Source organism: Protopterus annectens, chromosome 11.part0 (genome assembly GCF_019279795.1).
Source record: "Protopterus annectens isolate FY-2018-M chromosome 11.part0, PAN1.0, whole genome shotgun sequence".
Taxonomy (NCBI): domain Eukaryota; kingdom Metazoa; phylum Chordata; order Ceratodontiformes; family Protopteridae; genus Protopterus; species Protopterus annectens.
Window position 1 is genome coordinate 552,017,980 of NC_056745.1, and position 15,984 is coordinate 552,033,963.

At 39.8% G+C, this 15,984-nt stretch overlaps 1 protein-coding gene across 1 annotated transcript in view; it reads right to left on the bottom strand.

Moving 5' to 3' along the window:
* Positions 1-14,793, bottom strand: part of HELB (DNA helicase B) — a 1,552,493-nt gene extending 1,537,700 nt beyond the window's left edge. The window contains exon 1 of the mRNA XM_044088061.1: positions 14,511-14,793. Within this exon, the coding sequence (XP_043943996.1) occupies positions 14,511-14,688 (178 nt within the window). The 5' untranslated portion in view covers positions 14,689-14,793. The remainder of the gene's footprint in view (positions 1-14,510) is intronic.
* Between the last annotated feature and the right edge of the window lie 1,191 nt (positions 14,794-15,984).

The window sequence follows — 15,984 nt, forward strand, 5'->3', positions numbered from 1 at the left end:
TGGCTGCAGGACTCATTCACCTCTGACACAATTGGAGCCGGTGCACTCAGAAAAAGTATCAGTGCAGAAGATAAGACAATGTTCAGATCCAATACAGACTTGTCCCAGAAGACTAGGATCCAAGGGCTCCAAAGCAAAGGGTCAAATGGGAGAAGGAGCCAAGATGGCTGGAGTTGCACTGGTAAAGTTCTCTGGACCTGAAGGGGTAGGAGCCAGAACTCCCATCTGAATCTGTGCAGACAGAAGTGCCTCACCATTCTGTCCACATCTGCTTCTGTCAGGCTCTCAGAAGAACAGGCCACTGAAGGGGACCTAGATGAAGACATCTCAAAAAAAAGAAGATGGTAGCCCTAGAAGAAACAGGATCCAGAGAGGAGGTATACCAGGTCCAAGGGAGTGGTTGCAGATACGAAGGGATCATATCCGAAGAAACAGATCTAGCATCTGATGCAGATGGATACAGAGATTTAGTCTTCAGATCTGACCGTTTTGTTACTTTATGGGCTGGCTCTGTGGTAGGATCAGAAGACAGAATTGAGGATCCAGTAGGGTCCTGGGCTCTTTTTTTTTTTTTTTTTTTTTTTTAACAAGAAACATCTTTATTAAATTATTACGTATGACATGGGCAATCATACATTTAGATAAATGAAAATAAACCATACCAACAAAATCTCAGTTGCAAACATTACAAACCATGCCGACACAACATTATAAAACATTATACACCATTTATTCCAGTCGTAGTCAGTCAAACATTACACAACACATTCAAATCCTGCCTTCTTTTAAACCTTGCTCCTCCTCTGCATGTATTGATCCCACAAATCCAATTTTTACTTCTAATAAAGTTGGTTTAGACTTTGATTTCCATTTTCTAGAAATTGCTTTTTTGGCAGCCACCATAGACTCAGCAAGGCCTTATTATGGTCTAGGCAATTCAGATTCTCTACCGTAGCTCAAAAAATAATTTCCTTAGTTACACAAATTTGTTCACCAAGTATGTCCGACAGAGCAGCATGTAGGGAATCTTTAAAGTCTGCCAACTCATTACACTCCCAGAAAATGTGTTCTTGGTTACCTCTTTCTTTCCCATCACACCTCCACCCTTTGCTGTCTACCAGAGGAAAAATTTTTTGGAGTTTATTTCGGGCATAAAAATACCCATGTAAACACTTCAAAGATCCTAAATCTTCTCAACCTTGTTGCATATTTGGGAGACGTACATCCCCCATTGTTTCTTCGTGAATTGCTTATCCAATCTCTTTTCCCAATCATTTCTAACCTCCACGGATTGATTCTTAAAGTTATCATACAATATTTTTTATGTTCTACTAATTATTCCTTTCTTAATGGCAACTTCTGTTCTAGACTCTACTAAAAGTCTACCAGTGTTGGTCTTTTGTTTAGGACCCTCCCCATTTCTTTTTCTCTGTACTCTGATATCAATCCTTGATAGGGAAGGCAATCCCCAACATGCAGTCCAAATAGGTTCTTGGCATCTTCCCATTCTATTACCCTTCCCATTCTAGTTATTTGCTCCCAATACCTTGGTTACTTAGCCAATTTTCTCCAATAAATTCCAGACCCCTCTTGCCTATTGTCTGTATTCCTAATTGGCGTTATCCCCATCATCAGAATCTCCTTTCTCCACTCCTGTGTTGGCTTAGTTCTTAGAATACTTTCAGCTACTTTATGAATATAATATTCTGAATGATTATTGTTATTCTCCTTAAAGGTCTGTATCCAAAATCCCACAGTTTTGTCAGAATCAACTCCTTCTGCTGGTAAGATTGCATCTTTACTATTAAAGGTCTATGTTGTTTTCTCATAGCCAGGTTTGGAGCATACACACAATGTGCCCTTTCAATTAATAATTCCTGTTGTGGAATACCTGTCCAGTTGCTTATTTGTGCTTTCATAAAATGAATACAGTCTCTTCCTTCCAGATTTTCAGGTACAGCAGAAAATCTCAGGTTTTCCCTATGTGCTCTGTTCTATAATTTTATCATTTTTTGAAACATCTCTTATTGTGCAATCCCAATTCAGCCAGCCTTTTCTTCATTTCCACCTCTACGTTTTGCAATTTTATCATCTTATCTGAATGTCTGTTTAAAGCTTTTTCCATTTTTCCAGCTATTTAACTGACAGGTACCAAGCTGTGAAATGGGAAAATTGTCTCTCTCCTCAGCTTCTCATAACTATAGGAGTCCCACAGAGTTCTATCTTAGGACCACTACTATTCACAGCCTTCAAAAATGACCTCCATACAGCATGCATCTATCATTCAGTATGCAGATGATATTACCTTAATCTGTGCTGCACAAAACATTCCCACCCTCCTGCAAATAACTCAACTATCATTCTCTGACATTGAAAACTACCTTGCCAAAGCCCAATGTATCCCCAATCCAAACAAAACTCAGCTTATGATTATAACCAGTTCTAACACAAACACTGATAACAGTCACTTCACTATCTACTCCACAAATGCTACTCCAATCGCTCCAGTGGCATGGGCTAAGCAAGTGTGAATAACCATAGACTCCCACTTCAAATGTGATAGTCATCTCAACTAGAATGTCAAGATTCACCTCACAAATACATACAGTAAGTAGGTTATGTTCATAAACCTGATCACAATCCTCTAGACAAACACAGAAATGAGTCATGTTCTAAATCTTTTTGCCAATTAGTACTTTGCATTAGATACCCTGCTACAAAACCCAATTACCATCAATAACACTTTTATCAAGGGAATAGTTATTGTATAGACAGGTAACTGATGTATTATGTTGTCAGTTGTTCAATTTATTTACATATCTATATGTGGCCCTCAAAAATAACCAGCATTTGCCTGCTGCAATGTAGGCTAAAAAAAAAAAAAAAAAAAAAAACAACCACAATTAATCTCAGTGGTATCCCCGAAGTCTGAAAACAACCCACTAAACCACTGTAGTGAGTCCAAAAACAAAACGGTGTGGAAAATATTCAATCCATATATCTCTAGTTAATCCCTGTATATTAATCAGACCAGACAAAAGTAGAAGAAGTAGCGAACTTAAACTTGTCTAAAGTAAAAATATATATATATATATATAATTGTACACAATTACTAAGCATTCGAAAGTAATCCAACAAAAAGACTGCCTGCCTTGCTTGTATTACTTTTGAATACTTAGTAATTATTTATTATTATTTTATTTTTTTTTTTTTTACTTAAGACGAGTTTAAGTTAGCTACTTCTACTACTTTTATCTGATCTGATTAATATACAGTGACTAACTAGAGATATATGGACTGAAAAATCTTCCACACAGAAGTTTCTTACACTGTTCTGCAATGTAGCCTACAGATCTTTAAGCTGTCTGAAACATTTTATGTTAATCATGTTGACCACTGCTACAAGTAGCCTTACCTATATGGGTTATATTTTGCCAATGATATAACAGCCAGCCTGCTTACAAAGCTTCAAGGCACATTTCATGCACTCAAACTGTCAGGCAGCTCAAGCTGAGCTGACTAAAAGACAAGATTGGACACCAAGCCCTTCAGAGTTGTACTGCTACCAAACAGTACACTCCTCAGAGGCTTTCGAAGATCAATGGGCTGCTTGTGCTGTTTCTTTGCTGGCAGATAAGTTCCTTTCGAGGGGAACCTTCCATTTAATTATTGTGCTTATTTATATTTTCCTCTTCAGAAAATATATTTTAAAACTAGGAGTTTGTGTTTTAACAGACTGTCACAAGACTGCATTACACTTTTAAACAGAAGAGCTCTTTTAATTCTTTCAGTTTAAAAGTTGTTTAAAGTAACTGAAAAACATTTTTCTCTGGAGAAATTGCATTTATTTTATTATGCGAAGCAGGCATAGTGTTTTAAAGTGCTTTTAACCATATTTGCCTGGGAAGAAAGAGACTTCCAATGATCTATTGTTTTTATTGGCATTGCTGCTTGTTTTTCCTGAGAAAGAGGCACCATTTTCAGCTTGACAGTGGCACAAACTGTTGGTTCCACAGTCAGTCCTTCTTCTAACCACAAAAAGAAAAAGTTAAGTAACCAGCCTTTGCCACCACAGCAGGCTAGCAATTTGCCTCAACCTCAGGTGGGTGCCTCTGATGTGGCCATTTATACTACCTCAGACCACTCATCTTTTACTCAGAATTCCTGTGGTGTAGCACCTACAGCCACTATTGACGGGGGATTAGCCATGTTCTCCAAGGTTGTTGGGGTCTCCTCAATGGGTAAGGGAGGGCCACTCTATTGTCAAAGAGAAAAGTGGTGATTCTTTCTGATGGGCAAAAGGGGGTGCCTTGAGGGGTGAGAACAAAAGTCTCAAATAGTCATTCTGACTTATTGGACCACCCTTGGTTTTGGGAGTTTCCAGAATTTCTCCTGTAACCTCCTTGCCATTTTTTCTTAAATGTTAGTTTGGCTACATTTTGTTGAGACTGTTTATTTTGTTTCTTACCAAAATTGGATGACGAGTTATAAAATCCCTTGTCTGTCACCTCTTCTTCTTCATTCAAGTTTCCTGGTAAGACTAGATTTGAAAGATACAAAGTATCTACCTCCAGTTACAGTTCATTGCAGGCTATAGGGTATCCATATTTTTCCATATTAAGAGGACTTGCATTCCTTTGCAGAGTCTTTTTCAAAGAGTCAAGAATCTCTCTCTTGGGTGAGAGATCTCTTACTCATGCGGGAGCTAGGCACCACAGATCACAGGGCTTTTCTACCACAGGAAAAAAAAATTGATATATATCTAGATCCATTTCTAGGGTTTTACAGTCTTCAGTCACTCTGAGGAATACCTCAGGATTTTGGGTCTCATGGCTTCTAGGATTCTCGGGATACTCCTGGCAAACTTCCACATGAGAAAGGTACAGTTGTACCTGAAGTCTCTCTGCTCCCAGTACCAATAGCCTTTGTCTTTTCAAATCCCACTGCTGGGGTTTGTTCATAGGTAGGTACTGGGCTATCAGCCCAAGGGCCTACATAAGCATAGCCAGCAAGGTTCTATAGCTTACGCCACACCCAAAGAAAGTTATTGTCAGAAGAGAAATAATTTAATTGAAACAGCAAATATCCTAAATCCAGGTCCCCCTTCCAAAGCAGTCAGTCACCACAGACACCTTGGACTTTGCTTGAGGAGTGGTTTCAGGAGATATAAAAGTGCAAGATGTGTGGGACACCTAGATCAGATGCAACCACGTGATGCCTGCCCTGATCAAGGCATTCAGCTCTCTGAACTACCTTTGGTCCCCAGACTCTCTAGACAATACCATAGTCATGGTACATCAACAAGCAAGGGAGAACCAGGTCATACCTCCTCTGTAGGCTAGCCAAGTTAGCCTCACAGCACAATCTCCTTCTACAGGGATCAATCTAAGGGAAGTGCCTCAAAGAGACCATTTTTCCTCCTCTCCAACCAATAAGGCACATTTCTGCTACAGGACTCCATGCAAGAAGGCCTGGAAGACTGTTGCCTTTTTTCCCTTGGACATGAATGTTTCTGCATGCTTTTCCACTTATAACCAGGGCACTTCTAAAGATTCAGAAAGAATCCCTCGAGATCATTGTGGTGAATCCATTCTGGCCAATTCAACTGTGGTTCTCCTTTGTTTTGGAAATGGCTAGGGGCAATCACAACAACCGAACTCATACACTGAATCCACTGATACAAGAACAGGAATGTTAGATATACCCAGACACCAGTCAACTTCAGTTGACTGCTTGGATGATAGGGTCTTAATTCCTTTTAAGCACCTCTTTACTGAGGATATGCAGCACGTACTAAGGGAGGTAAGAAAGCCTGCTACCAAAAAAATCATATCTTAGCACATGGAAAATATTTTCTAGTTGATGCCAACAACATAACCATTCAGGGCTAACTGTTCTCTGGTTTTACAATATTTGTACGAGTTACTATCCTTTCTTACTACTCCATCAAGGTTCATTTATCAACTATTTCAGCATATCTGCCCATGGATCCTCCTCTTAATGCAGGCTCATGTCAAAATATTTTTGAAGGAGGTTTTGCTTAAGGGACTTCCAAGAAAAAAGGTGGCCATTCTTAGGAACATTAAATTTTGTGTTAGAGAAGCTTAACACTTGCTCCATCTGAAAAAGCTAACCTGGCTGACTTGAGGTTTTTAACATGGAAAACAGTTTTATCAATTACCCTGACCTCTACATGAAGAGAATCGGAGTTGGAAGCTCCTATAATGAGTCAACCCCATTTCATTTTCTATAGACAGAGTTAATTTAAGAACTAATCCTTCTTTTATACCTAAAGTGGTACCAAAGTCTAACTTAAAGTCAAACTATCCATCCCTCGGTTTTCTTTCTGGGACCTAAAAATGAGAGAGAAAGGATACTCCATATCTTAGATGCCCATATACAACTCCGGTACTATCTTGATAGAACTAAATCATTCAAATCTTCGGCTCAATTGTTCAGTTCTTGTTAAGGTAATAAGAAACAATATGTGTCAACAGACTACTACAAAATGTTAGCAGGAAAGCTCTGAATGGTTTTGCACCCAAACTTGTCTTAGTCAGCTCAGCTTGAGCTGCCTAACAGTTTGGGCATGTGGAAGGTGCCCAAAGCTTTGAAAGCTGACCAGCTCTAAGCTTTGAAAGCTGGCCAGCTCTTATATCCTTGGCAGGATATAACCCATATAGCTAAGGCTACTGTAGAAGTGATCATTCGAACATCTACGGTTATGGTAAGTTTATTTACAGAACTGTACTGTCTTAGTATTTACACAGGACTGGTTTAAAAAAGCCACCCAAAGAAAACTACAGTCATTTTTGCCATGGTCTCACTACCAAGGAAAATGCAACAGCAAGTTATTATACCACCTATGAACTTCAAAAGAGCTCTAAACTGGAACTAAAGTAATAAACACAGACACAGTTAAGCCACAGACAAATTATGTTACAGTGAGCAGGCAGGCTCTCCTGTCTGGATCCAGCTTTGGTAATGACACTTTATGTCAATCATTGCCACGAGACTATCATCCTGCAAGCTGTTAAGCTTATTCAACCTACCCTGTCTGCTCCATCAAGAGCAGCCAAGTGTTTCGTACTGCGTGGAACACTCAGCGTTTAATATTGATTTAGCCCACTATTCTGCTGTTCAGCATTGAACAGTGCTGGCTCCACTTTGCGATTTTTGATTGGCTCGTATAATGCAATTACAGCTAATTTGCATTGAGGTATACGAGCCAATCAAGTCACTGCTCCTAAGGCAAAGGGAGCTATTTGGTGGCACAAAGGCATCTGTACTTGCAGAGACTCTGGTGTTGCTCTACTTACTTCCTTTACAAAGAAGGCTGTATTTGCACTGACTCTGGTGTTGTTCTACTTGCTTCCTTTTGCAGCAACAGGAAGTCCACACTTATTAAAATGTGCCACTACAAGCTGCAGAAACCAATGCTTGAAGAAAAAATATAACATCCCTAACAAAAGTGAATGTAGTAGGTGTGGGCCATCCATGGTTCTGATAAGAGAAAAAAACAAAACCCAAACAGAAAAAATGTCCTAAATGTGGAACAGCAAGGGTGCTGACAAAAGATGTGCATTATAGAATTATGGGCATTTTAGTGTCCACACACTTTTTCAGTCATATTAAATAAGTGTCCAATTCTGCTTATATTTATTTAATTTGGTCTGCAGAAACAGACTTTGTTACTGCTGAACAAGTGCAGCTAACAAAGAACACAGCTTACACCTCTCAAGTTCTGGGAGGCCTCTCTCTTTGGAATATGTTGCATGCCGAAGACTTGTATTCGGCCTGGAGGAGAAGAAAGGCAACCAAATCCCCAAATGTCACAGCATCATGTAAAAGACAGAAATCATCTCCAAGGACCTGTCCACTGGTGCTTTACAAGAATGATATAGCAGACATTACACATTTCTTTCATTATTTGAGAAAACAACGTGTGACAACACAGCAGGAAACCTGTATGCATAATATGGTAAATCTGTGACAGTTTGAGTCTCTACAGAGGGTCTATTCACCAGAGATGTAGAATCCTACATCCAAGATGTACCAGTGTCTTTTGCCAGTTTGGCATCACTGTACGCACACCTTTCACGTTGTCTAAGAGGTAAAGAGCTTTAACAGGTTGTGGAATAATAAATGGAAAATAAACAACCATTTTAGTATAGAACTACCATTTTAATGTACTGATACCAAATCAGGCTATATTACAGAGAGAGAAAAGCAATTCAATAATGGTACAGAAAAATCATTGTCAAATATAAAATATAACCTGAACAGAATGTAATTGGGAATGAATATCAGAAGTTATTGTCAAGTCTTACTTGATATACAAGTACAATTCTTAAAACCTTTAAAATTCTTATTCTATCCAAATAGTTTGGGAAGAGCTGTCAATACAACACTGAAGAGAAGTAATCAAAGAGGGCATGTCAAGTAAGCCAACAACAGCATCTGCATGTAGCACATAATCTGAGATTGGTTTAAAAGTCTGTCCGTGAAAAATGGCATATCATCTTCCATGCAGACTGAGGCAAGGAAGCATCCCCATCTGTCATGACCCAACAGGAAGGCTATTTTATCATGTTTAAGAATGGTATTATAGTTTAAGACTGAAACATTAACAGCAACAATATTTTATAATGCAGCACACCTCATGGACATACAGCCAAGAAGTCAGGCAATGAGTGCTACTAAGGTTCAGCAGCTTAAAAGGGCACCATAAGATGACATTCACTGACCAGTAGCCAATCAGTGCACTTACTGTCTTTAAAATGGTGATCTGTCTCTTAGAAGAGATAATTATAAACTTTACAATTTTGTTTTGTGTGTGTGCTCTCTGTCCTTTAATTCATCCATAACCACCAAGACCTAATCCCTAATTACCCAGTTATTACTCTCCCACTTTCTGATCCGAGAAGACAGTCACCCCATGGGGATTCTGGACATTTTTATCTTTTGCTTCCTAATCCTTCTCATTCTTGGGCAGTATATACATCACAATGTCCACTATGCTCACCCTGTACAGAAATGTATACTTCCACACACCCACATCTGTCTCTCTCTATCTCATATGCTATGAGAGACAGATGTTCTCTCTGACAGGCACCTACTATGCCACAAGAGAGAGAGAGAGAGAGAGAGAGAGAGAGAGACACACACAGAAGGAGACACAGACTCTCTCTCAGAGAGGGCCACGTCCCCATTCCCAGCTTTGTCTCACAGAGAGAACTGCATCCCTGTAGATTAACCAAAGGGCATTGTCCCTGTAGCAGGAAATGTACCGATACTTGCTTCAGGCTAGGAGAGCTATTGTAAGCAGCTTACTTCTGTCCATTCCAGGGTAGGTCCTCCAGAACAAAACCTTAACCATTCTAAAGTAAACCAGACTACAGCCAGGGCTTTATCCCTCTATACTACAGACATGGCCAAGACTTGTACATTTTGTTCAGCAAGACTTGTAGGGTATTCACAAGATGAAGTATACGTTCAAGTAAATGCATAAAATCACTACAACTAATAGCCTAACTTCACAACAAAAAATAACAAGGGAATGTCTAACTGAAACAGTTACATGTTAACTGCAGTAGACAAGCTCCAAGAGTGAACTGAGGATGTCGAGGAAGGGTTTCCTTCAAATGACAGCCATAATCTACCTCAGTATGCTAATTAGTCAGAACGTAACATTGGTCTTCCAGTGGTTCTAAATATCATGAATTGTATTTTAGTTGTTTGTCTTTTCCCGGTTAGGGGTCGCCACAGCAGAACTCCGGTCTGCTAATGAATGGCAGTAGATTTTTATGGTGCTGAGTTGCCAGCCCGACGCCTAACCTTCAGCGAAGACACACCCATTCACGCATGTCTTTCAGAGGCCATTTGACTGCGGGGAGGACATGCAGATTCCACACAGAAGGCACTCCAGCCGAGAATCGAACAGGAGAACCTCTTGCTGTGAGGCAAAAACACTACCACTGCACCACCATGGATTCATGAATTGTATTTTAAGGGGTTAACATACTCTAACCTTGGATGTAACAACTACTGTGAGAGGATTGAGAAATCACAACAGAGCACCTTTCAGAAGATATGTGAGAGTAGGAGTCCTCTGAAATCAGAAAGTCACTGGCACACAAGTGTACAGTAAATTAGGAGTAATTTAGAAATGTAAGCAAACAGTCGTGCACAGGTTGGTACTTCAAAACTAAATGTCTGAACAGGGCAAATGGATTCCCTCTGCCATTTACCAAGTCAAAAGTTAGACTTTTGAAAGAAGGAGTAAAGAAGACAAAGTCCCCTGCAATGAACCGTGTGGAGTACATAAATGTTTGTATAAATCTCATGTAAGAGCATTAGTTTAAGTACTAGCTATAACTGGACAGTACTCTGAAGTTATGTACTACATCCAGTAATGAAGATCCACGTAAACACAATCAAATAACAGGCTGAGAAAAAGTAAACCTAAAACACTGCACTCTGAAATTTTTAAGAGAGAGGCACTTCTGAACACAGTTACTCCAACTTAACATTTTTGAGCTTCCACAGACCCACTAACCAGTCTTCTGTCCTTCTCAAAGTTACCCCTTCATTTCTCCAACCCTGCCAACTCACAGAGGAAGTAAGAATAGGAGGCACTGCTCTCCCATCCATTACTACCACAGCTTTCTTGGGCTGGCCTACTCTCCTTAGGTTCATAGTTGTATACTAGGCTAACAATCACTACGGCCCTTAAAAGCCTAACTGTGCAACCCAAATGTGACTCACAAATTTGATTTATATAGAGGGTGATTTACTGACTGCCTCCATCAAAGACAAAGGCACCAGATCAAAGGTGAATTTCTGATTGCCCGTCCATTGTACCAAGCTGCGATTAAATATGGATAGGAAGAACTCTGCTTCAAATGTATGGGGAGTCTGTTCTAGAAAATGGCAATTCTGTGAGCAACATATCTGTCTCTTCAACATGCCCTATTTATGTCCAGTAGTTCTGATGCTTTTTGTTTTGCAGATGTGCAAAAGGTTTATCAAAACAGATTCCAGGGATGCCTTGTATGCCTGGCAAAGATCACCTATCAGAAGTCTGTGTGACCCCAAGCAAAGAATCAGAGCTTTGAGGTGATCTGCATAGGACATTGTGTTTACTCACTGTATTCTTTTTGTAAGGAACCTTTGTGGATGTTCCAGTTGCTGCATGTGTCTGGCCAGATGCATACTGAAGGGGCATTATAGGATCATAGGAAGTTACTAGGCTATTGGCCCTGAGGCCCTTATAAGCCTAGCCAAGAGTTTAGCCCACGTTTAGACAGTCAATACCCAAAGCTCTTGTCCAGCAGGGACACAAATGGAATACCAGGGGTGTATTTTCTGTTTTTCATCCAGTTATCCAGGTTGCGCTTAAAAAGGGATAATGAGGTATTCTGCTCGACGTGGACAGCGAGTCTATTCCACAGATGGGAGTCTCTGGGACACAAATCTGTCCCGCCAACAAGTCCTATTGATGTCACAGACCAGATTCAGGTTACTCAAATGGAGCTTGACTTGTGGATAAGCAGCAGTCCCATCAAGGCTTTGGCCAGGTCAAGGCAGGCGATGTACACCATCTTCCCCTCATCCATCGCTTTGGTGAATGTCTCAAAGACATCGACCAGATTTAAGAGACATTACCTCCTCTTAAAGCCAAACTGTGTGTGGGAGTGTTTGGAGGTTGCCAATGTCCCTGTTAAGAAGGTCCATGATAATCCATTCCATGGCCTTGTAGATCACACTAGTTAGGCTGATTGGTCTAGAGTATCCCGGATCGGTGAATGCACCACCTTTGTGTAAAGGGATGACAGTGGCCATCCTCCACTCGGCTGGGACAAAGCTGGTACTCTATAATGGGTCTGATGAGGGCTGAGTACAGTGGTATGATGATCTCTATAGACCTACATGACATGCCCTTGATTGTAAGTTGAGCAACACAGAAGGATTTTCTTACTACCTTGGATACATGTTGGTTGAAGGCAAGGTTACCATCTACATGAGTTCCCAAATCCCTAACTAATGAATCGACTTTTAAGGGAATTTTATTAATGATGTAGTTATCTGGGGTGGCCGACTTCCCAAAAAGTACTATAATGCATTTCCTGGAGCTGAATTTTAAGCCATGGCTTTGGCACCAAGCAGTTGTCTGTGTTAGACCGTCCTAAAGGGTGATCTCACCTGAAAGAGATTCAATGACTGCTCATAGTTTGCAATCACATATATATATATATGTGTGTGTGTGGGTGTGTGCATGCACACCTGTGTGCAATTGTCTGTGACTCTGTGTACAAGCGTGCTTGCGCATGTATATGCCTCTCTGCATGTTTGTGTATGTATTTGTGTATGTCTGCATCTGAGTGTGCCTCTCTGTATGTATATCCAATTTACTGTATATTGTATGACAGACTGTGTTTATCTACCTTTATACAAGTGTGTGTGCACTCCCATAACTTATATTTTGCAGTAGAATACTTATTCTAACACAATTTACATAACCCTCACCAACTTAAAACCATTTGTTGGACAAACGGTTTCACATTAAAAACATAAAATGGGATATACTGGTAACTAATTTGGCAGCCCGTTTTGTGCATCCAGTATCGTCCTCCTGGGTGTACATTACAAGGAAATAAATGGGCGGTCCATTATTTCCCTTTAACACCCACCCTGTCATTTGTCACTGCGGCATAATTGTATCCTAGCCGCTCACGGATGCGCAGTAGCAAGGCCCTCCCAACACCTGCTGACACGTAGGAACACAGCCTCATGAATACTCATCAAGTATTTGTCACGCCTGTGCAACCTAACTTCAAGTGAATTAAACAATTTATATAGATATAATAGTATGGGCGGCCACGGTGGTGCAGCGGTTAGCGTTGCTGCCTCACAGCAAGAGGTTCCCCGGTTCGATCCTCAGCTGGGATGCCTTCTGTGTGGAGTCTGCATGTCCTCCCTGTAGTCGTGTGGGTTTCCTCCGGGTGCTCCAGTTTCCTCCCACATCCCAAAGACATGCTGTAGGTGGATTGGCCCTAGGCGTGAGTGCATGCGTGTGTGTGCCTTCTGTGGAAGGTTGGGCACCGGGTTGGCAACTTGACACCGTAAAACTCCACTACCAATCATGAGCGGACAGATGATCCGCTTTGGTGACCCCTAACCTGGAAGAAGAAGAAGAAAATATAGTTATAATAGTATAAACTTAGCAAAGAAATAAATATACAACTGTTGTCAGGTTTTATTTCACTGTTTATTTTCTGAACAATAAGAATTAAACTCCAATGCCTGTAATTAATGATTGACTGTTTTTAGGGTTACCACCCGTCCTACTTTGCGAGGGACACTCCCTCTTTGGGCAGTTGTGTCCTGTGGAAAAAATCAAAAAAATGACAAATGTCCTAATATTTTAGGAGAAAAATATTTCCTAAGTTTAATAGTTGCATAAAACAATTATTTTTTTATCTGAACCCCCTAAATGTTATATGAAATAATATAAGCAACTCAAATACTACAAGAATAAGCTTTTATTTTGGCAAAAAGTGAAGTTCTGTCCTTTGTACTGGCCATGGATATGTTTTGTCCTACAAAATCTGACATTTCTAGAAAAAATGTCTCTCTTTGGGCATTTGAAAAGGTGGCAACCCTAAACGTTTTCCTCAAAATATGAGGCACAGTCAAGGATACTAAAACGTTAAATACAACAGTTTATGCATCAGTGTGTATTTTCAGAACGGTAAGAAGCAAAATCAGAAACAATAAAAATGAAAAGGCTGCATTCAGATGATGAAATAGCCCCGTTTGCTTGGTGTTTTTAGAACGGGTGTATAACGGGATTTGTAATGTAAAATGGTGTTGCATCATAACACTGCATTGTATCATTGCAGTTATATGCTCCAAAGTCATGAGCACAAAGTGCTTGTTATATGCATAACTCTGCCTACAATCTTATAATACTTGACTTGGACATCTACCTCTCTTTTGTCACTCATGTCCTGCTTGTAAGATTTTGTTATAGACTTTGTATTGTACCATATATACATTTTCCTTTGGTTTACTACTGTCCAAGCTGTACTCGAAAACATACCCAGTATCACTGACATATCTGCGTCAGTCAATCATGCATCATTTGCATGTAACATCACTACCATTCGCATGCCAGTCACACCGACCACACTACTACGCAATCATACTACTACGCAATCCGACCATGAGAAGTACTAGGTCACAATTATGTAGTCAATGCTTATAAGAAATGTAAGTTTTTGGAATTCCTGGCGTATCTGACGTCTGCAAATCGTAGTGTTCATGCCCCTCTTTTACAAACCACTTGAAAATAGTGCTGTAATGGCACAAGTATAGAATGACTATATACACCACACTGTCAACATCTGTTATGCGTCACGGCATAGCTCATGTCCAAGCATATTAAAAGCTTAACTGCTTTATGGTACTGTACTGAGACACAAACAAATGAAAACACAGTGACCTACCCTGTAAAAAAGAAGGTGTTGATAATTCCATCATAGGTCCACCCATGGAAAAATCTGCAAAGTCTGAAAACTGTTGCTGTTCGTCTTCGGATTCTCCATAATCCGAATCACTTTCTACTCTTTCAACTTTTGCTAGTATTATACCCTCCAAAATAAATACTGATGTCAACTGAGACATGTTGCAATTTCCACAAAATAATGCAATAGCAAACAACTCTTCCCCTCATCTAAAAAAAAAAATCAAAAAACCCTCCCTTTATTGTGATTAGAGAAATCTATCTGTCAATCAAATTACGTCGCATTCTACCCACGCTTACAAGTGCTCGTGGTTAGTTCTTTCCTGAGGTGCTCACATCTATGACGTAGTACCCCTTTGAAAAAAAAAACGTGTAACTCGTTGTCCTTTAATAATGGTGTAAATCATGGAACATATGATTCACAAGTATAGAAGTTCTTAACTAATTCACGTTCATATTCTTTACTTAATAAAGTGCATTCACACGAATTAACGCGTTGAATGTAGGTTTCACTCCCGATGTACCCAAACCGTTTCCGCCTGACGTAAGAGTAGTTTGACGTGTAGCACCTTGTAATACATAAATGCTTATTGTACATGAAAAGCAACATATTTAATGCATTGTGGCATACCTTTCAACCTGGAATCATAAAAATCTTAACAATGGTCTTTTAAAAATAGGTAATACCGGACAAAACAAGTACGCTGATTAACATAACATTTACATGCATAATTATATAACCCCGCCTACCCAATGGAATTGTGGGATACCACCTTTTAAGCACAAACTGAAGCGCAGACAAAATATTAAACAGAAGATAAATTGAAGAACGATAGTGTTAGACTACTCAGAGATGTACAAATATACAGCCTTAGACATTTTAACCAGTCATTTCCCCGACACACTCTGGCTAGGCTTATAAATGCCTTCGGGCAGATAGCCTAGTACCTACCTATGAACCTAAACCTCCCAAACTAGGCTTTCCTCCATAGACTCAAAGCCTTTGTCCTTAGTTCCCAAACTGTGGGAGTTTCTTCCTTCTTTTCTTAAAGATGTTTCCTCTAACCCCATTTTCCAATCAAAAGTATAAGCAGCATATTTCAAGACACTATAAAAATGTAACTGCTATCTCTCTGGTCATGTAACAACCTCGTCATACCCTTCTTCTCTCTACATACCTTGTTCTGATTCTTCTTTTCATTGTGATTCTTTCAGCTTGCCGCTTCTGCTTTCCAGTCTGTATATAATGCACGTATATATTGTGTTTTGTCAGTAGTCACTCTGTATATAATGTTGATTATATATCACCTTTATATCTTCAAGCCAACTATGATATTAACTTTGTATATAATATATGTATATATTGCATTTTGTCATTTACTATGTATATATGTCATGTACTATTGTGTTTATCCTGGGTTGAGACTGAAATAGGTCCAATGGGATCAGTGTTCTGC